Genomic DNA, 18,192 nt, shown 5'->3' with positions numbered 1-18,192 from the left:
AATTTTATCATTGAGTCCGAAGGGTTCTAATGCATTCAAGCGGTGAATCCACTGATTCTCTTTTCTATTAAGTGTGATTTCACGATTGCCGCCTCGCCATGATGTATTCGCTTGTTCCAGCAATGCCCTTGTCCCAAGATATATGTAGGCAGGACCAAGAGGAAAATACGGATCCGACTTATAGAGCACAAATGCAGAATAAACAATAAAGATCTAAAGGCTCCGACGGTGCAACATTGTGTGGATGCAGGTCACACTTTTGGAGATTTCGAGTGGGCAGTGCTGGAACAAGCGAATACATCATGGCGAGGCGGCAATCGTGAAATCACACTTAATAGAAAAGAGAATCAGTGGATTCACCGCTTGAATGCATTAGAACCCTTCGGACTCAATGATAAAATTGAGTGGATGTCACTCATCTAGCATCCATCATGCACGTAGCATTCTGAGAATGGGATAGTGCCAATACAGTGAGAGCATTATGACAAGGTGGGATCCGTGTAATTATTTCAAGAAGAAAAGAGAATTAGACTATCCACCGCACGAATTTAACAAAAACCCCACGGCCCTAATGATAAAACAGAGTGATTTTCACTCATCTAGTGACCACTCCGTCTCGATAATCTGAGTGACGTCAACATCTCCGCCCCATACGTCATGAGGTTGACTCGAAAGTCCCTTTAAAAATGGCGACTTTCCCGCCTCACTCCCGCACTAGAAACAGGAGCAGGACGCGGCAGCCGTAAGTTATCAAGTAAGTACCGAATAATTTAAAAGGCAGAATATGCTACAAATGCAGTGATTGGCAGGTCTAGCATACTTATATCTTTTATACACTCTGCGAGGCTAACAAGAGAGCATTCTGTATTCTACAGCGGAGCATAACACTCTGCATCCTCAGCGCCGGAGTCCACAGTTCTTTATACAGCCACCGTAACAAGTATGTATTCCACACTCAGATCAGAGCAACCCTACTAAGTGACAGAGAATGTCAATAGTTTCAGGATGTTTAGTAATGGTTTATTTTCATGTTATACAGTTGCCACAGTGTTTGACCAGTCTCTCTTGCCAAAGCACAGCCCGTGAAGAAGGAGCACAAGCTCCGAAACGCCTTGGTGTCGGCAGCACAAGATTGACTACACACTCGCAAGTATAAGTTAAGTTGTGGCTTGCATACAAGAAAACAATTTGACGAGCACGCAAACCAGTGGACACAAACAGCAATTTAAAACCACATTGAGGTGCCTAATGATTTTAAAGCCAGAGAATGGCTTACAGACACGATAGCTGAACATCAGTTTAGCATTGTATGAAGGCACTCTCAATCCACATCCTATATATAACAAGTCTTGCATTTATTGTATTTTGTATCATGTTATAAAAGTTTGGGTATAGTTTTCAGAAACAATATCCAAGCATCTGAGCTGAAAGGAAGAAGGGGCAAAGAAGAAGCACTATGGGCCGACCTAAAAAAAGATGATGGGGCATCCATTTTTATTGGAGTGGTTTACAGGTCTCCAAAACAAATGGAAGAGCTTGACAGAGATCTGGTTGAAGACATCCAAAAGATGGGGAAGAAGGGAGAAGTGGTGATTGTTGGAGATTTTAATCTGCCAGATGTAGCTGGAGAATCCCTTCTGCAGAATCTAACAATAGTAGAGAGATAGTAGATGCCCTGCAAGGGGCTCTGTTCAAACAAATGGCAATGGAACCTACGAGGGAGGGAGCTATACTCGAGTTAGTGCTCACTAATGGAGATAATGTCTCTAATGTCCGGGTGGGTGCCCACTTCAGTACCAGTGATCATCAAATGGTATGGTTTCATATCACAAATAGGATACGGAGAAGAAGCACGAAGACCCGAGTTTTGCAGTTCAAAAACACAGACTTTGATGAAATGGGGAAGTATCTGGAGGAAGAACAAGAAGGATGGGAGAACGAGAGAGATGTGGAACAACAATGGACTAAACTAAAAGGAGCAATTAATTACCAAGACAATTAATCTATATCAGGCCGATACAGTTAGCCTAGTCTTGGACGTGCGTTTTCTCTTACCCCTTATTCAGTAAGGGGAGGAAAACACGCGTCCAACCTGTGGCACCTAATAGCGCCCTCAACATGCACTGTTAGCCTAGTCTTGGACGTGCGTTTTCCCTTACCCCTTATTCAGTAAGGGGAGGAAAACGCGCGTCCAACCCGCATGTTGATGGCCCTATTAGGTATTCCCCGCGATACAGAAAGTAAAATGTGCAGCCAAGCCGCACATTTTACTTTCAGAAATTAGCGCCGACCCAAAGGTCGGCGCTAATTTCTTCCGGCACCGGGAAAGTGCACAGAAAAGCAGTAAAAACTGCTTTTCTGTGCACCCTCCGACTTAATATCATAGCGATATTAAGTCGAAGAGTAAAAAAAGTAAAAAATAAATAAATTTGAATTCGGCCCGCAGCTGTCGGGCCGAAAACCGGACGCTCAATTTTGCTGGTGTCCGGTTTCTGAGCCCGTAGCTGTCAGCGGGCTCGAGAACCAACGCTGGCAAAATTGAGCGTCGGCTGTCAAACCCGCTGACAGCCGCCGCTCCTGTCAGAAAGGAGGCCCTAGGGACGCGCTAGTGTCCCTAGCGCCTCCTTTTCCCCGTTTCTACTGCGCCACCTAATTTGCATACAGCATCGCGCGCACCGGGAGAGCGGGCGTTTGTCCGCTCTCCCGCGGACTTTACTGTATCGGCCCGTATGTTAGAAAAGTAAAGAAAAGCAAAAGAAAAATGAAACCTATCTGGTTCTCAAAGGAGGTGGCTGACAAAATAAAAGCTAAAAGAACAGCGTTCAAGAAATATAAAGGATCCCAAAGAGAGGAGCACAAGGAAGAATATCTGGTGGAATTGAGGAAGTCAAAGAAAGTAATCAAAAAGTCAAGCAGAAGAAAAGATTGCCAAAGAGGTAAAGCGAGGTGACAAAATATTTTTCAGATACATCAGAGAAAGGAGAAAAGTTCAAAGTGATATAGTGAAATTGAAAGGTGAAAAGGATCAATGTGTGGAGAGAGACGAAGAAATGGCAGAAATATTAAACGAATACTTTAGTTCGGTGTTCACTAACTGGAGAAGGAACAACGTCGCTAGTTAACAAGAAACTGGAGGGGAGTGGAATAGATGTAACTCCGTTTACAGAAAAGAATGTATGGGAAGAGCTAGGAAAACTAAAAGTGGACAAAGCCATGGGGCCTGATGAGGTTCATCCCAGGATACTGAGGGAGCTCAGAGTTGTGCTGGTGGGTCTGCTACGTGACCTGTTTAATAGATCCCTAGAAATGGGAGTGGTGCCGAGTGATTGGAGAAGAGCGGAGGTGGTCCCACTTCACAAGAGTGGGAGCAGAGAGGAGGCTGGAAACTACAGGCTAGTTAGTCTCACCTCGCTGGTGGGAAAAGTAATGGAGACGCTGCTGAAGGAAAGGATAGTGAACTATCTACAGTCAGAAGAATTGCTGGACCAGAGGCAGCTTGGATTCACCAGGGGAAGGTCCTGTTAGACAAATCTGACTGACTTTTTTGATTGGATGACTAGGGAATTAGATCGAGGAAGAGCACTCAATGTCATCTACTTGGATTTCAGCAAAGCTTTTGATACGGTCCCGCATAGGAGGCTTGTGAATAAAATGAGAAGCTTAGGAATGAGTGCCAAGGTGGTGGCCTGGATTGCAAACTGCTTGATGGACAGAAGACAATGTGTGATGGTAAATGGAACTTACTCTGAAGAGAGAGCGGTGTTACGTGGAGTGCCGCAAGGATCGATGTTGGGACTGGTCCTGTTCAATATCTTTGTGAGTGACATTGCGAACGGGAAAGAAGGTAAGGTTTGTCTTTTTGCGGATAATACTAACATCTGCAACAGAGTGGACACACCGGAAGGAGTGGAGAGAATTGGATGGGATTTAAGGAAGCTGGAAGAGTGGTCGAAGATATGGCAGCTGAGATTCAATGCAAAGAAATGCAGAGTCATGCATATGGGATATGGAAATCCGAAAGAACTGTATTTGATGGGGGGTGAAGGGCTGATGTGCACAGAGCAGGAGAGAGACCTTGGGGTGATAGTGTCTAACAATCTAAAGTCGGCAAAATAATGTCACAAGGTGATAGCTAAAGCCAGAAGAATGCTGGGCTGCATAGAGAGAGGAATATCTAGTAAGAGAAAGGAAGTGATGATCCCCTTGTACAGGGCCTTGGTGAGGCCTCTCCTGGAGAATTGTGTTCAGTTCTGGAGACTGTGTCTCCAAAGGGACAGAGCAGGATGGAGGCGGTCCAGAGAAGGGTGACCAAAAAGGTAGATGTTCTTCATAAAATGACTTATGAAGAGAGATTAAAGAACCTAAATATGTACATCTTGGAGGAGAGGAGGAGCAGGGGTGATATGATATAGACTTTCAGATACTTGAAAAGTTTTAATGATCCATGGTCAGCAACAAACCTTTTACGTTGGAAAAAAATCAGTAGAACTAGGAGTCACAATTTGAAGCTCCAGGGAGGAAGACTCAGAACCAATGTCAGGAAGTATTTCTTCACGGAGAGGGTGGTGGATGCCTGAAATGCCCTTCCGGAAGAAGTGGTGAAGACTAAAACTGTGAAGGATTTCAAAGGGGCATGGGATAAACACTGTGGATCCATAAAGGCTAGAGGATGGGAATGAAGAGAAGAGTCATGGGGGTGGATTACTGGAGTGGAGGCTACTACCTGGTGATTACTACCCTTACTCAATAAGCCTTTGCACAGTTAATGCAATTCCAACATTATTCTCTGCTTCAACAGCAGGGGGAAATGTGGAAAAGAGGATTTGCATTCAGACAACAACCAACAAAGACTGAACCTCACAATCTGGGTAAACAAATAAGCGTGGGGGTAGCTTGCTTATTACGGCGGTTACTACCATAAACCAATTAAGCCTGATACATCACTTTGAATGCATATACAGCATTGTGCTCTGCTTCAATGGCAGGGGGAAATGTGGAAAACAGGATTTACATTCAGACAACATCCAACAAGGCATTGATCTGTGCAGTCTGGGTAAACAAGCATCGGGGTAACTTGCTAGATGCGGCGGTTACTGCCCTTAACCATTAAGCCTTATGCTCACCTTTAATGCAACTCCAACATTACTCTCTGCATGAATGACAGGGGATGGCAGGAAATTTGAATCAAACAGTTACCAAAAAGGGCCCTGAACTTGGTGGTTGATGAAACAGATAAGTATGGGAAAATAAATGTGGGAGCTTGCTGGGCAGACTAGATGGGCTGATTGGTCTTTTTTTGCCGTCATTTCTCTGTTTCTCTGTTTCTATGATTGTGTTTCTGTGTATGTCTGGTTTGCTGTGCTCTGTGTTTGTGTCTGTGTGTGATGTGGTGTGTCTTGATGTGGTGGTGTGTCTGTTTTTTTTAATCTAGGTACAGTATCTTTATGTCTCTGTCTGGGTGTTGGGGTTCTAACTCTCTGTAGGGTATCTGTGTATGGGTGCAGGGTATCTGCTTTTCTGTGTCAGTCCGGGTATGAGGTAATTGTGTCTCTCTGTGTCTTGATGTGTATATGTTGCATGTCTGTGTCTATGTCCATCTGGGAAAGTGTTTTGCTCTTTATGTTGATCTGGGTGTGGGGTGACCATGTCTGTCTGGATATGAGGTATCCACTTCTCTCTGTGTATGTCTGTGTGTGGGGTGTCAGTCTCTCTTTGCCCATATGTTCTTCCTTTCAACAACTTGAAGAGAAACAAAAGAGGGGCTTTGATACAATAGATTTGATAGATATCCAACTTGGGGGGGGGGGGCTTCCAACCGATTGCATGAATATAAGAGGTGTCACGGCTCAAAAGATTTGTTCACTCCTGCCCCAAAGTATGCCAATTTGGGGTAATTGTTCCAGCCTCACACTTTGGGAGATCCTGTGCTTCAGCATCACTGCAAGCGGTGTTCCCAATAACCTGTGTGTGGACCATCTGGTGTCATGCCAGAGGTCTCGCGATTTGAACTGTGGGGGGCTCCATAGTATTGCAGGATCTACCATCCTTACATGGTAAAAACCACAAAATATCTGAAGCAGTGCCAAATGATTATATGGCAATCTCATTGACGGTCCCATTAACCTGCACAGGTTAACAGGACCACCAATGGCAAGCAAAGTCTTAGTTTGATTTGGTGGGCCATGCACAGGATGATTTGCTCGGGTCCTGCACCCCCACCTAGGGTCAGTCCTGGTATGATGGAGCCCCATTATTAAGGATCATTTGGGGGTAGCACCTGGAGGAACAGCATTCTTTATTGTGAGTGTCAGGAGGGAGAAGGGAAGCCCCTGGGAAGGCCATATTCTTACTTCAGGAAGACTGTGGGAGGGATCCCCAATACTGATGAGCTCTTGCCCTTTGGGATGGTTAGTACAGGGGATTGTGGCATGTGCAATGTGCACCCTTAAGCATCGGCCTTTGCACATGTATACTCTGCATATCTTTCTTAAGGAAGCAGATGTTAAATGAAATTGTAGCATGCCCACATTTAGCACCTCCTCACTAATCATTTTGTAGCAAGTATTTAGTGTTCAGATTAGTACTGCCTCCCTCCCTTCCTGCTACCTCAAGCTCTTGCAACAACAGCCCCTCCCATCATGCACACATACCATGATACCAACCTGCAGTATACACACAGAGTCCAATTCAGCACTATGAACATCTCATTCTTCGTAAGGTCCCAGCTGGTGATGTCCCGTAGGTGTCTAGCAATGCTCTGGTGGTACATGGCCACAAAGGCGTGGAAGATGTCATAATGCGGAGGGCAGCACTGTACCATGAGGTGTTTTACCACACTCAGTTCATCCATAATATTGTTCTGCAGGGCAGCCAGGTGACTCGCCAGCCCAGGACCCTTGATGTCCATCTGGGTTGCCCGAAACTGCACAGAAATGGCCTCTTGGATCACCTGGAAGAACCTTTGCCTCCAGCCTTTGGGACGTCCAGGCGGGAGAAAGCGGTGCTGACTACTGCCTTCCAGCATGGTCGAGTCAGTCCTCTCTTCTCTCTCAATAATGCGTACAGCTGAGACAAAGAGCTCTGGGTCCTTGCGGACAAAGGTCAGTCCACATCCCACCACATCCCAGAGCTCCCGAGCCAGGGCATCACTGAGTTCCTGGACCCCACTGAAGTAGGACAGAACAGTGTCTGCATCCTCAGGGCTCAAGGTACCACTGCTAGCACGGTGAAGCTGATAGAGAATGTTGTCCCGCCAACACTCTAATTCCATGAGCTTTGCATGAGCCTCCAGTAGCTGACGGCTGTCAATTAAACCATGGGTCTGAGAGACTATTTCAGGCACTGCAGGAGAGAGATAAGGGCCAAAAGCTAGAATTACATAGATCGTGAAAAATTTGAAGATTTATATAGCAAAATCCATGGTCCTGTAAAGAAAGTTTCACTGGCAGGCAATCAGATCAGTTTATTTATTAAAAAAAAAAAATCCACAGATTTTTATCGAACTGCATTGTACACAGATAAAAAAAAAATGTTGCTTATAATGCACATATTTACTGATTAGCGGTTTTATCAAATCATGACCATTCCACAGTTTATTAAGATCCCAGAAAATCAGGGTAAAAAAAAAGACAAAGTGCCTGATGATATTGAGGAGTCTGGATTATTACAATCCTAGAAAGGTGAATAAAAAATATTCTTTTTCTCTGATATTTGTGCTGTGATTGGATTATTTTATGCTTATTTCACCTTGATCTATGGGAAAGGCGAATCACAAATTTGAGAGAGAAATAAATAAATCTATTGTCATGATCCAAGAAATCCAGCCTGCCAGCAAACACCCAGACTATGGATGGAAGTTAAAACTGCAATTATGGAAGGTAAAATTTCACCCCTTCTTAATATAGCAAATCTGCAAAAGATCGAGAGCAACCAGGAATGCTGATATGTGGAAATATACCACAGAACTACAGGGGAGAGAGAGAGAAAGATGAGAAAATGCACTGTAAAATACAACATAATGCAATTAGAAATGGGTAGAAATAAAAAGTACACAGATCAGCAAAGACACTGCAGCTAAATGCTTTTTTATTGCACTCAATGAATCTCTGACTAACTTTTGAGTAGCATACTTACCTGTGCAAAATGAGCTCAGGATGGTGTTACCTGAATATACAAGCATCAGTCACAGCTGCAGAAGGGACCTATGTGGCCTTGAAACCTTGTGAGTATCATCATCTTGAGATAATTCTTATACTGGAGGATCCAGTGACTCATAAGCGGAAGGTTCCCTATATCTTTTCCCATCCAGTGAGTCATGCAGTGCCCTGATATTCTCCTGATCCACCAACATCAGACTCACAACCACTCGAGCCGATACAGTGAACTGCACAGGAGAGCCAGCGAGCGCCCGCTCTTCCGGCGCACGCTCAGGCCACTCTCCTGGGCGCGCGATTAACTAAGGAAAGGTATGCAAATTAGGGCCCGCTGTAAAAAGGAGGCGCTAGGGACACTAGTGCATCCCTAGCGCCTCCTTTTTGACAGAAGTGGCGGCTGTCAGCGGGTTTGACAGCCGACGCTTAATTTTACCGGCGTCGGTTGTCGAACCCACTGACAGCCACGGGTTCAGAAAACGGACGCCGGCAAAATTGAGCATCCTTTTTCCAACCCGCGGGCTGCGGGCAGATTTTTTATTTTTTTTTAAAGATTTTTTAATATTTTTTTATTTTTGGGGCCTCCGACTTAATATCGCTATGATAGTAAGTCGGAGGGTGTACAGAAAAGCAGTTTTTTCTGCTTTTCTGTACACTTTCCCGGTGCCAGCCGAAATTAACTCCTGCCTTTGGCTTGGCTGCACATTTTACTTTCTGTATCGCGCGGGACTAACCAATAGGCTCATCAACATGCATTTGCATGTTGCGGGCGCTATTAGTTTCGGGGGGAGGGTTGGCCGCGCGTTTTCTTACTGTATAAGGGGTAAAAATAGTGCGTGGAAAATGCGCAGCCAAATGGGAGCTAACGGTGCACTCAGCCGAGTGCACCGTACTGAATCAGCCCGAGTGGTAACATTTCATGTTAAATAAAAACGTTTGACAACACAGTCTGATATTTCAGATACTTAATGTCCTTTGTTTTCAGTTGAAACGATTTTCACTGATAAATTCCTGGGGTTTGCAACCGTGGAGCCGACAGACTTTATTGTTTCAAAAGGAGATTTATTTATTTATTTATTTATTTGGAGATATTTGGAGATGGCATTTGAATGTAGCTCTTTGAGACACAATTTGTTGCCGGTGTAATAGTCCCTCCGGGCTCATTACCCTTAGTGGCCTTAGTAACTCCTTCAGCTGGGTTCCTTTAAGGGATCTGAGATGGCCACCCCCTTGGATAAGATTAATAAGCCGCTCTCTACTGAGAGACTGGGGTCAGTGCATTTTGGTTAGCGAGTTAAGAGGAAGTTGGAGTTTAGTCATTCGTTGGATTTTTGGGCCTACCCTTGGGCTCAGGTGCTATCTGCTTATAGTCCCTGGTCAAGGTCCACTTCCTGGCTATAGGTTGGGGCTTTCGGGTTGTTTTCGGGGCTTGTGGACATTTTTGTTGTAGGAAGCCTCTGAGATCCCTGGGTGTTTGCCTGGAGGGAGGTCATGGGGAAACCTCTCACTGGGGAGTCCAGGTCAGGGATGAGAAGTATGCCTGAACACAGAAGATCAAAATGGAGAAGGAAATCCCCAGAACCCTCTGCGTGTCTTTGGCCTGCCTGGGCTGAATGGACTCGGAGTGACTTACAGAATGTCCCTGGATATCTGTGGAGGCAAGCTGGCACCAGACAGGTGATGTCTATTCATAGAGTCACCACAGGGGAGCTTCAGGCACTATTCTCAGGAGTTTGTAATCCACACAGTTACAGACGTGTTGATTGTCTTGACCAGTAACAGTTTACCAGAACAAAGAAAGTCATGGGAAATGGGCTACACATCCTGGGAAGCCAATCAGGATAGTTAGCGATGATTTAATCATGCAGTTGACATCACAACTTATGTAAATGATCCTTTGGGCAGTCATGCAAGTCCCTAGAACCTTCTACCCTGTATTGAATGTTATCTATAAAACAAGGATCACTTTCTGTATACATGGAGATGCTGGTCAGATTGAAAGACGAAGGGCACCCAGTACCCAGCATCTCCCGAGAACACTTATATTGACTAATAAACATACATTATACTTTTACTGAGTCCAAGTGTTCTTGTGTCCCTGGCCATAAGCACAGAGGAAGCTTAACAGGGGAGACCTGCCCCTCTGCAAACCCCTGGAGGACAGAGGTACGGTGGTGGCCCACTGTAGGAATCTTCCAGTGTTTTGCATCCGTGTTTGGGAAAAGGACATTTTGTTAGAAGAACTGGAAGGAGGAATTTTGCTGCCCCTTCACCTTCCCTTCCAGAGGAACATCGAGAGCATTATGTTCCAGGAGGATCCTTTCCAACTTGGGATTCAGGGGAAAAAGCAAGACACTGGATAAACGTGAGTAGGACCAGTATTGATTTACACCTGAGCATCCCACTTGGAGCCTTCATCTGGGATTTTGTACAGAGGCTGTAGTTTTTCCAATTTTTTTCTATCCAGATTGCAAGGGGGATTTCCGCTCAGAAAGAGGATACCCCTCCCCCCTGGGATCCTCATTTATCCAAGCCTGGGATGGTGAGGATGCCCCTTGATCTGGAAGAGCTAGAGAGACCTTTGCACAGCTACAGAGAGTAAGAACTGTAATAGCCATCTGTGGGAAAATAATTGATGTGAACTGGGCCAATTACTATTCAGATTACAACGTCAGTAAATTTTATTTTTGGACACTCACCCAGAGTCTCTGGTGTCATTTGTGTGACACATCCATCAGACGGAAAAAAAAAGTAAACCTCTCCCAACCTAGGACCCTGGAGGAGGTGTCCTACCCCCCTGTCAGTAAAAGAATCAGACCCTGAGGAAAGAGACTGTAGGACACAGTCTGAGCTAGTCATTGGCCCTAAAAGAACACAAATTACTTTATAGCCCCATTAGTATTAAGTGGTTACCCAAAGATGGGGTTACATTCAGGTCTGTATTTGTCAATAAGCACCCTTGGCCTGTGCCTAGGATGGCAAAAATTAGGGGGGGGGGGGGGGGGGGCAGCAGGCTGGCTGAATTTCACTCAGCGGAGATTGGCCCTCTGCTTCCTGATAGGGAAGGACCCAAAAAGCAAAGCGGTAATCAGTCTAGGGTAGCCATGGATGTGAGAAACAGAAAACAAGACCGACGCCTTGGAAAGAAGATTTATTCATAGAAAGGATCCCGCCCGACTCTGGCCGAGTTTCGCCTTTACGGCTGTTTCAAGGGCTCTAAAAAAATACAACAAATATAAATTTAATACTAAAAATAATCAACCCAATAAAATAATAGTAATAATAATAGAATAAAGTAAATAACATTAACAAATTTTAATTGTGGGTTTCAGTAACTTCCAATCTGTAAGTTGTCTTTTGTTACAACTCTGCATTAGATATTGTTTCAAACCCATGATATTAAGCACTGATTATAGAGACTGAAGTCGTTTTCATGCACTCTGTTTCCTTAAGATTTTTTCGGTGAAATGTGCCATCGTATGCTCTAAACTGAAGATTTTCTGAGGTATTTATTGGTTTCATATTTCCATTTAACATAATGCACATAGATTATGTACACATATATATAGATTACAGTCACTCACATGGAATAGCTGCAAGAATTTGATATTTTATTATAACACATAGATATATAGCAAGTGGAATGGCTGCATGAATTTATTTATTATATATACAACACATAGGGCTTGTCCCACTTTGAATTTTATTAACAAAAGATTCCATAGAATTGCATGCCCGTGTATATATATATATATATATATATATATATATATATACATATAAGTTTTTTTGTGTGATCTGCAACTTTATAGGATTACTCACCAAGAGATTACCTCAAATTCATTCATATATCCACACTATAAATAAACGTAACAGGTAATTTCATTTCATTTTTATTTTCATTTTTTTCTTTTTTTACATGATCAATTATATTACTTATGTTGCCCTCTGATTTTTATTTCTTCTTCTTCTTTTTTTCTATCTTTTTATTTTGAATTTTTATTCTTATTTTATTTTTATTTTAGTGGACACTTCAAAAAACCATACATTGTGCCTGAGTATATACTCTATATATCAATTTCAAGGTAACATTTTTAAAGTTGTCTTTCTCTGTTCTTGATTTTAACACTGAACATGTTGTCTCCTTTGCCCATTAACTTTGATATATGTAGTATTTGTCCTATTTTATTTCAATGTTATTTATTAATGTTATTTATTTACTTTATTTTATTATTATTACTATTATTTTTATTGAATTGATTATTTTTAGTATTAAAGTTTATATTTGTCATATTTTTTTTTAGAGCCCCTGATGCAGCCATAAAGGCGAAACTTGGCCAGAGTCGGGCGGGTTCCTTTCTATGAATAAATCTTCTTTCCAAGGCATCTGTCTTGTCCTCTGCTTCCTGATCCAGCCCCTCCCTTCCCAGGCAGCATGCAGGGAAAAGAATGGGAGGAGAGTGAGCCTGGAGCACAGAGAGCATAGGGAGATCATTTTGGTAAGATTAGGAGGGACTGAATGGGGATCATTGTGGGGTGAGAACGGAGGCTGAGGGATGAGAATGGATCAGATGGGGGAAGGGTTTGTGTGTGAGAGAGAGAAGACATTGATGCTGGTGTGTGTGTGCCAGGTTGAGAGTTTAGGGAGGAGTTGTAAAGGGTGGGGGGGGGGGGGGAGAGCAGGACCAGAGCACAGTAGGGAAACCTCCTTCCTCTGCTTCCTCTAGTCTCACCCACTGCAATTCAGGTTCTCTCTCTCCCTTGATCTCAGATTCTATCCCTCAGATCCTGGATCCTCCCTTCTGTCCTCCTCTCCAGATGCTGGAACCCATTTCCTACTCCTTCCCCCTTTCTCAATCCCAGAACCTCCTTCCATCTCCCTCTTTTTCTCCCATCCCAGATTCCATCCCAGATTCCTTTCCTCAATCTTCCCCATCTCTCATTCTTCCCACCCCAGTCCTTTCTATCTCTCCTTTTCTTCTCATACTCGTCCCTCCTATCCCCAGTCCTTTCTATCTCTCCTCCCCTATCTCTAGTCTTCTTTTCTTCTCATACTCCTCCCTCCTATCCCCAGTCCTTTCTATCTCTCCTCCCCTATCTCTAGTCTTCTTTTCTTCTCATACTCATCCCTCCTATCCCCTCCTATCCCCAGTCTTTTCTATTTCTCCTCCCCCTATCTCTAGTATTCTTTTCTTCTCATACTCCTCCTTCCATTCCCAGTCCTTTCTATCTCTCCTCCCCTATCTCTAGTCTTCTTTTCTTCTCATACTCCTCCCTCCTATCCCCAGTCCTTTCTATCTCTCCTCCCCTATCTCTAGTCTTCTTTTCTTCTCATACTCATCCCTCCTATCCCCAGTCCTTTCTATCTCTCCTCCCCCTATCTCTAGTCTTCTTTTCTTCTCATACTCATCCCTCCTATCCCCAGTCCTTTCTATCTCTCCTCCCCTATCTCTAGTCTTCTTTTCTTCTCATACTCCTCCCTCCTATCCCCAGTCCTTTCTATCTCTCCTCCCCTATCTCTAGTCTTCTTTTCTTCTCATACTCATCCCTCCTATCCCCAGTCCTTTCTATCTCTCCTCCCCCTATCTCTAGTCTTCTTTTCTTTTCTTCTCATACTCATCCCTCCTATCCCCAGTCCTATCTCTCCTCCCCCTATCTCTAGTCTTCTTTTCTTCTCATACTCATCCCTCCTATCCCGTCCTTTCTATCTCTCCTCCCCGTATCTCTAGTCTTCTTTTCTTCTCATACTCATCCCTCCTATCCCCAGTCCTTTCTATCTCTCCTCCCCTATCTCTAGTCTTCTTTTCTTCTCATACTCATCCCTCCTATCCCAGTCCTTTCTATCTCTCCTCCCCCTATCTCTAGTCTTCTTTTCTTCTCATACTCCTCCCTCCTATCCCCAGTCCTTTCTATCTCTCCTCCCCTATCTCTAGTCTTCTTTTCTTCTCATACTCATCCCTCCTATCCCCAGTCCTTTCTATCTCTCCTCCCCCTATCTCTAGTCTTCTTTTCTTCTCATACTCATCCCTCCTATCCCCAGTCCTTTCTATCTCTCCTCCCCGTATCTCTAGTCTTCTTTTCTTCTCATACTCATCCCTCCTATCCCCAGTCCTTTCTATCTCTCCTCCCCCTATCTCTAGTCTTCTTTTCTTCTCATACTCATCCCTCCTATCCCCAGTCTTTTCTATCTCTCCTCCCCCTATCTCTAGTATTCTTTTCTTCTCATACTCCTCCTTCCATTCCCAGTCTACTTACCTTCTCATACTCGTCCTTCCTATCCCCAGTTCTTTCACCTTCTCCTCAACCATTGCTAGTCCTTCTCCTTTCTTCTCCCCATTCCTGGTCCTCTCATCCTCTCCTTCTTTTCTGCACATCCCTGATATCTCCTTCCTCTACTGATACTTAATATCCCTTTTCCTCACCCAATAAAATAAATGAATTATACACACACAAACAAGGCTGGAAAATTACTTAATTTTTATAATATGAAATGTTCGCCAGTGTGCTTTAGATTTTTCCAGTTTTTGCCACAGAATCTATGCCTGAGCTGCCACAGCAAACTGTGGGACTCTGCCTTACACCTCCTGCTCACTTGTCTGACCTTGGTTGGGCACAACAGCAGCAACAGTGCTTGGGCGTGGCAAACTCCCAAATCCATCTCTGGTTACACTGATTTGTCTTAAGGAGTGATGACGGCTGGGTATCACAGGTATAGTACATTACTGACAGGATTTTAGTCATAGTATGATATTTTGGTGTTAGAAGTCTCCATGCATCCCATGCCTGCAGGTATTCTTCCTGTTAGCAAGAGTCAAAATCATAAGGAGAATTAGGTTGCCAAAAGAAAAGTGGAATTCACTTACTACTGATTTTAATACTTTTTCGCATTTTTTGAAGTCTAAAAAATGACAAATGATTGTTAGCCAAAGCCCAAGGTCCTCAACATTATATTTTAGGAGATCTACATGTATGAAAGAATGTCCTAGAATCATGTTTTCCAACCCAGTTCTAGAGCCTAACCTAATGGGTTTTGTTTTAAAATTATTCACAATGACTATCCATGATTTATTTGCATATATTGTGTCTCCAATGTACACAAATATATCTCATGCATATTCAATGTGGGCATCTTAAAAAGTCAGTTACATGAGGCTCCAAGACCACATTGGGAAATACTATCTTAGAGAACATACTCTGGTCCGGCTGATGGCTCCTCACCTGAGAAGACATGGGGCAGGTTGTGGACCACTGCAGTGAGCTGGACATGCTCTGTCACCACATTGCGGAGTTGCTCCAGGCCCTGAAAGTTGCTTCCCTTATCCTGCAATTCCTCTCGCACCTCACATAGAGTCTGGCGAATGCTCCGCACGTCATCAAGTGCACATCGCAGTTGCCCCAGGCCAGTACTGACCCCCTCCAGGTAAGACTGGACAGCCGACTGCAAACAGAAACATAGGTCATGATCAGAAGCAATTAGCATTGGACATGCAAAACACAGTCATAATGCAGCAAACTGCAGTTATTGGCCATAGGATGGAGGTGTCAGAGTTATAGTATTGATTGTTTTCAGGAAGAGCATCACTTAACCATAATTTGGAGGGTATATATTTTTTTTTTTTTGCTTCCATAAATGTACAAAAATCTCAGAAATTAAAGAAGTGAATATAAACAATCTCCTTTTATTTATTTTCTTTTTAACTTTAAACCTAGATCATTAATTACTTATTTAACTTCCAAACATAGACAAGAATACTTTCAGCTATGGACACATGAATTCTTTTTTTTAATTTCCAAACTGTAAAATTGAAAAGAACCGCTAGCTTCATTCTTTTCATTCTGGTTTCAGCTTTACAGAATTATCTGTTTACATCACAACTGATGCAACTTTGACCACCATACTGAGTCACAGGACCAGACCATCTAAACCTTTTGTGTTGCAACAAAGGGAAAACAGGAAACATTGGAAGGCCAAACCATCAACAACCTCAATTCGCAAGAAAACTTTAAATCTTTTAAAAAAGATCTTAAAGATTGGCTACTTTCACAGTCTTACAATGGCTGCTCACCCAATGACAACAGAACATAAATCTTTTTCATATCCACCTTCACGTTATTTTTATGCCAGCAATCCCCTCCTTCTGTCTTTCGTCCTATCTTGCAGAAACCTTTTCTTCTCATTAACGGTATCAACCGTCAACTTCAAGTGCTGCTTACACTCATATCTATTGTTCAATGTATTGTTCAATATATTTATTGTCTTTATTAAGTTAATGTTCTGATTCATTTCTCTGTTACACTGTTATGAATTTAAATGTAACTGGTTTGTTATAATGTAAACCGGAGTGAAGGCTATGTCAGCTGTACCTCGGTATATAAACAAATGCTAAATAAATAAATATAAATAGTTCAACTAAAGAAGGAAGGGCAAACAAGTTGACTTTGACAAAAGATCTTTGTTCAAACAGAGAATTCTTTTTTGTAAATACTTGACACAAGCATGGGTAATTTAAATAATCCAGGTGAATGGTCCTCCAACATGGACCATGTTTCGAAAAATTGCATCAGGAGGGACATGGAAGCTGAAAATCAGCATAAACATAGAACAATGAAAAAAAGAGGACAAGGAAAAGGCATCGCTTTTCAAAGTATAAACATATCACATATTGGCAGATGACATACATATGTGTGTATCTATATATATAAATATATAAAATATAGACATTTTAAACAAACTAAAGAATGCCTAACACAGCTTAGAAGCAGTATAGAGACTGTTAGGCAGCATACCGGAGATAACAGCTGGAGAAAGCAATTAAAAGGGAAAAAGTGTGCCAATACCAAAGGCAGGTGATTACATACTGTCAATCAAAATCACGCGGTAAACAATAACATACAAAAACTAAACAAGTAAATACAAAAATAAATACATATAGGGGTAGATTTTTAAAAGGTACATCCAATTTTATAACTTGCGGGCGCAAATTATAAAATCAGGGGTCAGTGCGCGCAAGGTGCACATTGTGCACCTTGCGCGCACCGAGCTGCGCTGCCTTCCCCCATTCCTTTCCCCCTAACCTGACCTTCCCACCCCTTCCCCTAACCTTTCCTCCCCCTAGCCCTACTCTAACCCAACCCCAAATTTTTATTTTACCTTTTGGGCCTGCCGGCCAGCTGCCAACACACAATCCTTTGACACAGCGGCAATGGCCGCTGTGTTGCAGGTCTCTGGACCTGCCCCGGACCGCACCTTTAGTAAAGCCCTGGAACCTACAGCGTCCCGGGGCTTTACGTGCCTCGCCGGGCCTTTTTAAAATAGGCCCAGCGAGCGTAACCTTATTAAAATCTTGCCCATAATGGGCAATACAAGAAACTTAGAAGAGAGATTGACATCCAGAAAAGTTATATGGGTCATGGGTGGAAACTAAAAGGAGGTAACAGTCTTTTAAAAGGAAAGGAGAGGGAAGGGGGAAAGGGAAGAATGGGAAGGGGAAGGGGATGTGAGAAAAAAAGGGGGAGGAGGAGCAGAAAAAAAGGGAGGGGAGGTGTAGGGGAAAGGGGGAAGGAAATAGGAAATAGGAAAACAGACAAGAAACTATACAAAATGAATAACCTAATATAAACCAAAGTTATAAGAAAATAGACCACTCTATGTTTTGATTGAGGCCATTAGGGGAAATTGTATCCAAAACACTGTATCCACCTCTGTTCTCAGTGAATGAGAGCATGCGAATGCTCCCCCTCCACGGGTGGAAGAGAGACATTTCAATAAAGCAAAATCGAAAATCCAATATAGAGTGGGACAATTCCTGGTAAAGGGGCATTTAATCGTCCAGACTGGCTGCATGAACAGTGTACATATATCCGAGTTCTAATGCTGCAGAAAGTTTTTCCAATATACAGCAAAAGGCAAGGGCAAAAAATTGTATATATTGCACCCTTTATGGAACAGTCAGAGGAAAACCACAAGGTGAAAGATTTCCCAGTAGAGGGATGTGTGAACGTAGTGAGGGAAAGAGAAAAGTCAAAAGCTTTACAAAATAAG

The 18,192-nt window shown here is 43.1% G+C and overlaps 1 protein-coding gene across 2 annotated transcripts in view; it reads right to left on the bottom strand.

Moving 5' to 3' along the window:
- EXOC3L1 (exocyst complex component 3 like 1) overlaps positions 1-18,192 on the bottom strand; it is a 133,614-nt gene that overhangs the window by 72,438 nt on the left and 42,984 nt on the right. For both annotated transcript variants that reach the window (XM_029608762.1, XM_029608763.1), the window contains exons 3-4: positions 15,369-15,588; positions 6,663-7,341 (exon numbers count right to left, since the gene is read on the bottom strand). In XM_029608762.1, coding sequence (XP_029464622.1) covers positions 6,663-7,341; positions 15,369-15,588 — 899 coding nt within the window. The remainder of the gene's footprint in view (positions 1-6,662; positions 7,342-15,368; positions 15,589-18,192) is intronic.

Source organism: Rhinatrema bivittatum, chromosome 7 (assembly GCF_901001135.1).
Source record: "Rhinatrema bivittatum chromosome 7, aRhiBiv1.1, whole genome shotgun sequence".
In the NCBI taxonomy this organism is placed as follows: Eukaryota; Metazoa; Chordata; class Amphibia; order Gymnophiona; family Rhinatrematidae; genus Rhinatrema; species Rhinatrema bivittatum.
Note: the sequence above shows the minus strand (reverse complement) of the source record. Positions and strands in the feature narration are given on the sequence as shown.